Source organism: Pseudophryne corroboree, chromosome 6 (genome assembly GCF_028390025.1).
Source record: "Pseudophryne corroboree isolate aPseCor3 chromosome 6, aPseCor3.hap2, whole genome shotgun sequence".
NCBI classification, from domain to species: domain Eukaryota; kingdom Metazoa; phylum Chordata; class Amphibia; order Anura; family Myobatrachidae; genus Pseudophryne; species Pseudophryne corroboree.
Window position 1 is genome coordinate 19574935 of NC_086449.1, and position 10216 is coordinate 19585150.

Genomic DNA, 10216 nt, shown 5'->3' on the forward strand with positions numbered 1-10216 from the left:
CCCTGCCATAGACTTTTTACTCCAGAGTTAGGGCTAAAAAAATTATTAGAATAATGCAAAGAAGATATTTAAAACAAATTATTAGTATTTTTCATATACTTTATCCAGTCAAAACTCTGGTTTAAACGTAAGTATGACAGGAAAGGCTCTGCCTCACCTGCCTCACCCCACCGCACGTCACTGGATATCCTGGCAGATGGGGTGTTGGCGGTCACATGACCAACAGCGGGATCCTGAAGCAGAGGTTAGGTATACCCTCCCCCACTAAACCTAACCATCCCTTCCGGCAGCCTATCCCTAACTTCCCTGACACAGTCTAACTCTAACCATGCCCAATGGTGCCTAAAACTAACTCGCCCATTCCATAGCCTGATCCTATCCCTCCCACCCCCACAGCCTAACCATAAGCCTCCACAGAGGTGCCTAACACTAACCTCCCTTACCCTTTCAACAGCATAACCAATCTTCCCCCTCACAGCCTAACCCTTCCCCTGCAGCCTAAACCTACGCCTCCTCTCTACAGTCTCGGCAGATCTCGATTAGGATTCCGGCATTCAGGGTGCTGGCATTCCAAGCAGTGTTGGGATTCTGGCGTCGGCATTCCAACTGGTGGGATCTCGAACACCTATCCTAAACAAATCCCACTGTATGGGTAAAATTGCTGTTTAGGAATCAACTCTAGTCAAGCTGGCAGACACAATAAAGAGGTGTATTTGACTAGTTCATTTTAATTGCCTTCTTAGAGATGGCTGTGTTCCAATAATTCAGATCACTTACATATCCAAAATGGATATCAATATACTGTAATAACTGAATATTTTACTGTTATTTGAAAGCTTTTTAATTACACTAACAAATTGTTGTTCTACATGTTAATTAAATGTTAAGGGATTCACAGGTGGTTGTTGTTCCTCTGTGACATTCAGGAAATCATCCTCACATGTAATTCCACAAGGATCTCTGTCTGCTATAAAATCACCACAGAAGCTGGGAGCTAGATACTGTAAAACAGTCACAACATCAACAAATCAGAACATCACGACTGCTGAGAGGAGGAACCTGCCATTCCCTCAGATGTCTTCTTATACATGAAACATACTGTAATATTTTGTCATTTTATCACCTGTTGTTTTTTATTATTGACAAGAGTACGATCTATGGTAAAGAGCAATACGGATTTGGACAGAATATTTTGGGGATTTTTGAAATTAAGGCCAAAACATGTTCTAAACCAGGCAGATATTTCGTATTAATGTCCTGACTTTATTTCAATCCCTATTATGTCATTAGAAGTATTATTGATAATTCTATATATTTCATTAACAGCGATGGTTATCTTAGTGAACATTGGGAGGTGATTTTGTGCCAGAATTTGCAGCATTTTCAAAGATACATGTGTACATTAGAAAAAAAAATTATATAAAGAGAATTTGTAATCTGTTACAATTTATGTATTCTGACCTCTGATAAATAAGCCTATAAAACGACAGCTTCAAGTTATAATTGTGTGTTCTGGTGATATCAGACGAGAAAGACGTCTGAGCTCTCACTTTCCCCTTCTCTACTTTCCACTATGCAACTTTGCCTTCTGACCACTCTTTATATTTTGATCTTTGTTTACCATAAAACTCCAAAGATTCCAATATACATATGTACGTGTTATATTATTAATAGGGGAATTTAGTTAAAAAACCAATTAGACATCTCATTTAATGCCCCGTCTCATTTCCACCTTTTACATTAATTAGCTCCCCCTCCATATTTTTCTAGGACTCAGGAAATTTATGGACATTTCAGAATTTTTGAGTTTATAGGAAAAATAAATCTGTGACCCTACCAATTACTTTTACCATCTTTGCAAAGTAATTTCCCATTATGTTCTTATTTGTTAATCTTTGGGACTTCTCTTTCCAACCTCCGTGATTGTTGATTACACAGTTTAAAATTTTAATTGAAGCATAATAAACATCAGTAATCTACATTAGGTCTACATTTGAAATATTTTTTCTCATCTTTCTTTTAACATTGATACAATGGTGGGTTGTTGAAAGAAATATCTGGCACAATATATGTGGACATTTTCCCCATGGATCATTTCTAGATTATAGATGTCTGTTTTCAACCCAGCATTGTCAATTCACTATCAAAGTCAGTCATTCATACTATATATATATATATATATATATATATATACACACATGTATATGTATATGTATATATATATATATATATATATATATATAACATTGGAAGAAGACGGCGGCACTCCAGGACTTTGAAGGGTTATAAACATTTTCTCCACGGAAGGCACCTGGGCCATTTACACTCTCAGAGTGCTGGACTATACACTGCATGATATATATATATATATATATATATATATATATATATATTTATATGTATACAAGACATAACAAATTGACAGCACTCAGTAACAAAAATATATATAGATGAAATGGTAATGCAGGGTCCTGGCAATCGATAAAGACAATCACTTTTTCCCAAAAGAAAAACAAAAAGAAAAGACCAGCACTCACATTTTTGATGAAAGCCCCTGATAAAAACTATTGTGAGTTGAAAAGGCTGTTGGGCTGTAGCCCCAGGATCATATCCAGATGGATGACTTGTAAGGAATAAACCCCTTTTTTCTTTTTTTCTTTTTGGAAAAAATGAGTGTATGAATAAATATATATATATATATATATATATATATATATATATAGACTCTTTTTCCAAGCAGCAGCTGCACTCACGGGATTTGTAAATCAAGCAAAAATTGTATTTCACAAAAGATAAACTCCCAACGTTTCGAGGCTCACATGCCCCTTTGTTGTTCACCTTGACAAAGGGGCATGTGAGCCCCGAAACGTTGGGAGTTTATCTTTTGTGAAATACAAATTTTGCTTGATTTACAAATCCTGTGAGTGCCGCTGCTGCTTGGAAAAAGAGTCTATCACATTTATTCCAGAGGGCACCGGGGTCCAGTGTTCTATAGGGAGGAGTGCCGGTCCACCAACATACCTATATATATATATATATATATATATATAAAAGGTACTGTACATTCAAATAGCCACAACTGCCATTCTGCGAGATCCTGCATTTATAATCTATGCTTACTGTATTGCATGTCAATTTTGTTAATAAAAAATAAATTGTAGGAGTTTACAGACTTTAATTAGAAAACTTTACACAGTGCCAATATTGTGCATTAGTTCTGCAGTGTGTGATCTACATAAAGTGCATGAAAGAGTAAAGTGTCCAATCAGACTGCAGATTTGATTAAGAACAATGGGGGTAATTCCAAGTTGATCGCAGCAGGAAATTTTTTAGCAGTTGGGCAAAACCATGTGCACTGCAGGGGAGGCAGATATAACATTTGCAGAGAGAGTTAGATTTGGGTGGGTTATTTTGTTTCTGTGCAGGGTAAATACTGGCTTCTTTATTTGTACACTGCAATTTAGATTGCAGATTGAACTCACCCCATCCAAATCTAACTCTCTCTGCACATGCTATATCTGCTCCCCCTGCAGTGCACATGGTTTTGCCCTACTGCTAAAAAATGTCCTGCTGCGATCAACTTGGAATTACCCCCAATGTTTTATTTTTTTAGCAAACCAGAAAAGTAAGTAATTGGATGAAACCATGTTGCACAACAGGTGGGGCAGATGTAACATGTGCGGAAAGACAGTTACTGTACTAAAAGACCCTGTGTACAGTAAGCAAAGCATAGGCGGCTATTGTAAGGTATCGCAGGGCTGAATTTTACAATATTTGAGAAAGAAGGAGAAAATATAGCCACAAGGTTTATTTCAGCAAATAAAAAAATAAAAAAAAGTATTTTGGGGTTACCATCAGATGTACAATATCTATTGGGATTTATATGTGAGTTAGTAAACTATTGGGGAAAACTCTTTCATTTCCCATCTGAAAGGTAAAAAACGCACACTAAAGGTGCATACACACGGTGAGATTCGGACTTATCCGATTCTCACCGTGCGACAGGGGGCCGGGTCGGCACTTAGCCAGTATCGCAAGCACATAATGACTGTGCTTGCGATGCTGGCTATGTGCGATTTCAATCCTGACTATCTCTTCTATAGAGATAGTCAGGATTGACTTGCCTGCACAGCCTATTTTTTCTGCCAATGCCGACCGCGCGGGACCGCGCATCGGCATCGGATCGGGATCGCAAGGTGACTGTCACCTTGCGATCTGCACTATCTTTTCTTCCGATTCTGACTATATAGTCAGAATCGGAAGAAAAAATCTTACCGTCTGTACACACCTTTAGAACTCATATACATACATGCCCACCATTATTAAACATATGAAGAATAAAGTGACATTATCAGCTATATATTACTATTGAAACACTTTTAAATACATCATTAGTCTTCAGGAGGGGTGCTCTGGAGATTTAGGGGCCACCGACATGCGGGGGGACGCCCAGCACATGGCTAGACCACCCCGCATGTCAGGTCCGGCCCCACCGCACAAGCACAAAAGCTTTGCACGATTGCGCGCTGGCCGGGAGTTACTCGTCGTAGTGATGGTTGCAGCAGCTGCGTGTGATGTCACACAGAAGCTGCGGCCCAACCCATGCACGGTCCGGCCACGTCTGCATTGGCCGGACCATGACCACAAAATGGCGTCCAAACACTGTCATTCAAATAGCCACAACTGCCAAATTGCCACAACTGCCCCCTCCCACCCAGCAAATGCCTTTGCCTGTCAATCAGGCAGAGGCGATGGCTCATCTACGACAGCCGTCGGCTGTCTGGTATGTGCCGGCACTTCTGACCGGCTCGCTGCGTTGCGATGAACAGCTTGCGTGCGATGGGGTCAGAATGACCCCCTTAGTGAAAGCAGCAATTTCTCCCTCTGAAACCCACATTAACTTAACTTACAGTCGTTTTCCAATTGAATAGCAAAAAGCCATGGCCATGAGTCTTTGACGTGTTCAAAAATTGTGCGCCTTAGTGGTTGGCTAATTGAATCTATGGATAAGCTGCTGTCAGAAATATGAAGGTCAAACTCTAAGTAAATGTACAATAGCATTTAAATATAAACTATTTTGATGATTTCATTGTAAATGTAATAAATAGAATTTATATTTCCTTTTTTGTAGGATATATATTTGCTACTGGCTCATGTCTGCAACTTTTACCACATCCTATACTGACAAGGGTGGAGGGTAACACTGCACATATACAGTCGTATAACCCTTATCAAGAAAAGGTCAGCATCTTATTGTGATATAATGATCTGATTTTGAATCTGTTGTGCGATGTATTATTAGATCATGATTCGGAGATGATATGCAAACCTGATGTACATCTCCAACGGTAGGGTATCTCTAATGGTAGGACTCGTTCTGTGCCCAAGCCGCAGTCTGATTGGTAATTTGCCAGCACTTGGTGTCGGGGGTGTGTAGAACTGGGCAGTGTTTCCAGAAGTTTGGGATGTTTTGCCCCCATATTCTGGCCCCAGCAGCATTGTAAACTGCCCGGGTTACACAGATGGCCAATTTAATGCACGTGATCCAATAATGCATCTTCAGACACAATTGCGTTTGGCAGAAGCTGCTGCATAATCATATCTTCGCTCACTAGTTGTGTCCAAATATGCAGCAGCTGTATGACCTGTGTCCTTCCCTGAATCAGGCTCTTACGGGTAATTTAACTACTGTAAAATAGGAGGTTTTTTTAGAACTGGTTTATATTACCCATAACAACCAATTAGATTCTATTATCTTCTAGAAGCCGCAAGATAAATGTTAAGTACTTTAGAATCTAATTTGTCACTATGAGCAACATCACCAGTTCTATAAAAAAAACTCCCACCTTAGTAAATTTACCCGTTAGACTTACTTATAAATCAATACTATAATTTATCATCATATGGATGTGTAAGTACATGATTCAATTCGAGTTTCCCACAGTGCGCAAAACATAGCAGCCACTATACCAATGAGAGTCAACACCAAATACTCTAACACAAACAAAATCTACAATATATTGGTAAAAGACGGCGCTATGAACAAATATTGAAAAGTCCTTTCTACCCTGTACAGATGGAGCCATCGTCATTTTGGTCTTTAATAGGATTAAGTGAGCCAGTGTTTTCGGACTTAACCTCCTGCTGTAATGACTTAATCCCACAATGTATTGTCTCTCTGTATTGTATTGCAGCTGAGAACAATAGATGAAAGGCTTATGCTAATAAACCATGGTGCACCTAGGTGCAGCAGAGAAGCCTAGATGAGCGTGGCTCCATCTGTATATCTGTGCATTCCGTGCCTTTTTCAGACATTTTTTCACCTGTACATGTGGAGAGAAAGGAAAAACAAACAATAGTGTAATACAGTTAACAATGATATGAACACCCCAAGGGACATGTGACTTCTGATATGATATCCAAAGGGTGTGTTGCAATTTTTCACCACCTTCTATGGATTGAGTTATCGGGGTAGCCCCCCAAACATTAGACTCGCAGCTTAATGCTGATGTAAATGCACTTCTAGGTTTCTTTTCATTTCCAGAATGTTATCACCATCAAAGAAAATAATATGGTGGGGTTGCCCCCATCTGCAATACACTCACTGCTTTCCACTTGTATCATGTGCATGTAGTAAATACTCCAAGATCCAGCTTTTAAGGCTCCTGTTGTTTAGTTTTTTATTTATTCAATCATCCAATGATATTGAGTTGACACATAATTTATTCTGCAACAAGGAATCAGTTTCACAAAAGTTCCTCAATAAAAAAGGTGGGTCTCATACCAAGATGGAAAAAGTTATATCCCAGATGTTATGGATCCAAAATGAAGGGAGAGTTTGCTTTCACCACAAGGTAAGTCCACCATGAATGACCAGGTATCCCACCAACGTGTTTCAATTCCTCCTGGGATCTTTTTCAAGGTGTAAGGGACTCCTGACCTCTGTTCTGTATTTATTAATACAGGATTTTGGATGTATAAGTAACTACATAGCAAATAGATTTTTAAAATAAGTGTAAGTTACAACAAAGTAATCTATACTGTGTGGTGTCTGAAACCCTCCGCATGCTTGCATGTGTTTCCTCCTAGTGCTGTCTTCTTTTCACAGCCACAAAACACATGCATTGTATGTAGTTGTGTGGTATTTGTCATCTGACAACATTCACCATTAGAATGGGTTATCAGGTTTCCGGCGCTTAGGATGCTGGCAGTCAAAATTCAGACAGTTTCACCGCATAGCTAAGGATCCTGACACCAGTCTATCCCTCCTTACCTGCAGCCTGACCATAACCCTCCCCTCCAGCAGCCTAACCCTTCCCAAGGGTGCCTAATCACCTTCTTCCCTCATTCTAATGCAAATTCTCCCTTCCCTGCAGCCTAACTCTAACCCTCCCTGGGGATGCCTAACCCTACCTACCCTCCCCACAGCCTAACTCTAACCCACCCTTCCCTGTAGTGTTCACTTGTTTGATATGTACCTATTTGGGAACACATTTGATATCCTGTCACATGGTATGCCAACAGTCATATGACCAACATCAGCATCCCGATCTATACAATCTCAACAGGGGTTGGGTATGTTTAGCCTTTCCTCTTACACCCCTAAACCTACCTTCCCACAAACTAACAAAACCTTCCCCCAACTAACCCCTTGCAGCCTAACCCTATCCCACCCTGGTGGTGTCTAATGCTAACCCCCCCTCCCCGCAGCCTAGACCTAACCATTCCCAGGAGTGCCTAAACATACCCCCTCCTCAAGGTGTAGCCCTAACCTTCCCTTCCCCCAGCTTAATCCTAACCCTTTCCCCACATCCTAAACCTAATCTCCTCCAGCGATTTACCTCTCTGGTGGCCAAGCAAATCCTTGCTTGGGATCCCAGCATTCAGGTGATCATTGTTGGGAATGCGGCGCTGGTATGCCAATTATTGTTGGGATTTCAGCATCGGTATTACAACTACCGGGTTCCTGTCTCCCGGGATCCTGACAGGATTGCCCCACCCCAAAAAAAAATTCAGTTTTATGGTGGAGATATAATCCTTGAAATATGGTCATAGTTGACAGATCTTTTGACTGATAATAAATCCTTTTAACCAAGTTAACATTCTTGCAGGATACAAGTTGAACTTAATTAAATCTACTCCACTTCCTCAGAATGTGTGAGGACAACCAGACTGATGTCACAGTGTTTATACTTCTTGGATTTAAAGGTCTATATTCATACAAAATTCTATTCTTCATCCTGTTCCTCTTCTCCTACATTCTGGTGATTACTGGAAATCTAATCCTCGTTGTTTTGGTGTCTATAAGTGAACACCTTAAAATTCCAATGTTCATCTTCCTTAGACAACTAGCAGTCGCTGATATCCTAATAACCACAACCATTATACCAATGATGTTAGATATCATATTAAGGGATACAAAAGAAGTTTTTGTCACAGGTTGTCTCATACAGATATACATTTTTGACATTTTTGAATCTGTGCAGTGTTTTCTTATTGCTGTAATGTCCTATGATAGATGTTTGGCCATTTGTAATCCGATGCGTTACAACTCCATAATGTCACCCGATGTTTGCCGGAAGATGATTGCTGCTTCTTGGTTATTGGCCTGCATGTTATCAATTGAAATAATTGTGGTTTGTCAGTTGCAATTTTGTGGTCTAAACTACATTGACCATTTTTTCTGTGATTTTGGCCCTATTGTAGAATTAGCCACCTCAGACACTTCCACGTTGTTACTGGTTGATATGATCTTGTCTTTTGTTGTGTTTTTTATTCCTTTTTCATTTATCATCATAACCTATATCATCATTTTCTACACCATAAGTAAGATTTCTCTTAATAGTGGAAGGAAAAAAGCCTTCTCCACATGCAGCTCCCACCTCGCTACTGTATTCACATATTATGGAACCCTAATGATCATTTACATGGGGCCATCAGGTGACAGCTCATATGTCCAAAATAAGTTATATTCTCTATTATATATAGTGGTGACTCCCATGATGAATCCCATTATCTACAGCCTCAGAAGCCGTGAGGTTAGGCAGACTCTGCATCAAGTTATAAATATTCAAACACAAAGACAACTGTAATCAGAAATTCTTATGATAAAATGGTGTATGGCCTGTGAGTAACACATTGCATGGAATATGATTTGTACATTTTGCTTTGACCTGCTAAGTTTAAAAACAAAACTGTATGTATAATGTTACTATATATCATTGATAAATTAACTGTAGTATATATACTGAAAAAGAACAAGTTTAAAAAATCTATATTTGTAATGTTTCATATATAGATCATTGATAATGTAAATGCACTATATACAGTATACTGAAAAAGCATTTATTTGTATAGAATTAAGAGTCCTTTCCCTTTCCCTTCCCTTTCTTTTCCCTTCCCTTACCCTCCCCTTCCCTTTCCCTCCACTCCCGTTCTCTCTCCTTTCCTTCCCTTTCCTCCCCCTAATTATCATAAAATGGCCACCACCATGGCCAAAGTAACTTATCTCTTAACAAATTTGTTAACTAAATAGCAAGGATAGTAACATTTTGTTATGAGCCACGGCTGTGGCTCATTTCCATTTTTGCATTTTGGTTATGTATTTTATGTTATTCTTCTGTTCATGTTCCCCGTGGGTGTCATGGGGTGCTCGGAGCTCACCCTTAAGGAGGGGATACTGTTATGAACCACAGGTAGTGGTTCATTCCTATTTTATGTTTATAAAGTTGTCTTGCATGCCAGGATTTCCCGTTGCTCTGTTTTAGAATACTCTTGTCTGCTGCCGCTGGTGAGTCTGTGTAATTGCAGCTTGTTCCCATGTGTTCAGCCTCACCTGGCTGCTAATTGCATCTTGTCAGTTTGGAGTCATGCAACAGGGCAGCTGCATGACATTATTAATAAGGCCTCTCTGTTATATGCTGGCTCAGTGCTATTCACAGACGCTGGTGATATTTCTTGGTTTCCAGTCTGCTTGAAGTCTGAGCTGGTTCCTGCCAGTCCCTGAGCTCCTGTGTAGCAGTGTCTGCCGAGCTGTTTTCTGTGTTGATTCCTGTGTCAGTACCTGTGTCGATTCCTGTGTCTGATCCCGTGTCCTGCTGTGAGGCATTCCTGTCCTGAGGTCCAGTGGCTTTGCCTGTGCCTGGTCAAGTTTCTGGCTTCTTGGTGTCCACCGGTCTGTCGTTTGGGATTCTGCCTGTCCTCCAGTTCTGAGAGT

General features: G+C 40.0%; 1 protein-coding gene across 1 annotated transcript; it reads left to right on the forward strand.

Moving 5' to 3' along the window:
- Window positions 1-8153: 8153 nt before the first annotated feature.
- Window positions 8154-9092, forward strand: LOC134934097 (olfactory receptor 11A1-like). Its single transcript, XM_063929604.1, has one exon. The coding sequence runs from the start codon at window positions 8154-8156 to the stop codon at window positions 9090-9092; it is 939 nt and encodes a 312-aa protein (XP_063785674.1).
- Window positions 9093-10216: the final 1124 nt, after the last annotated feature.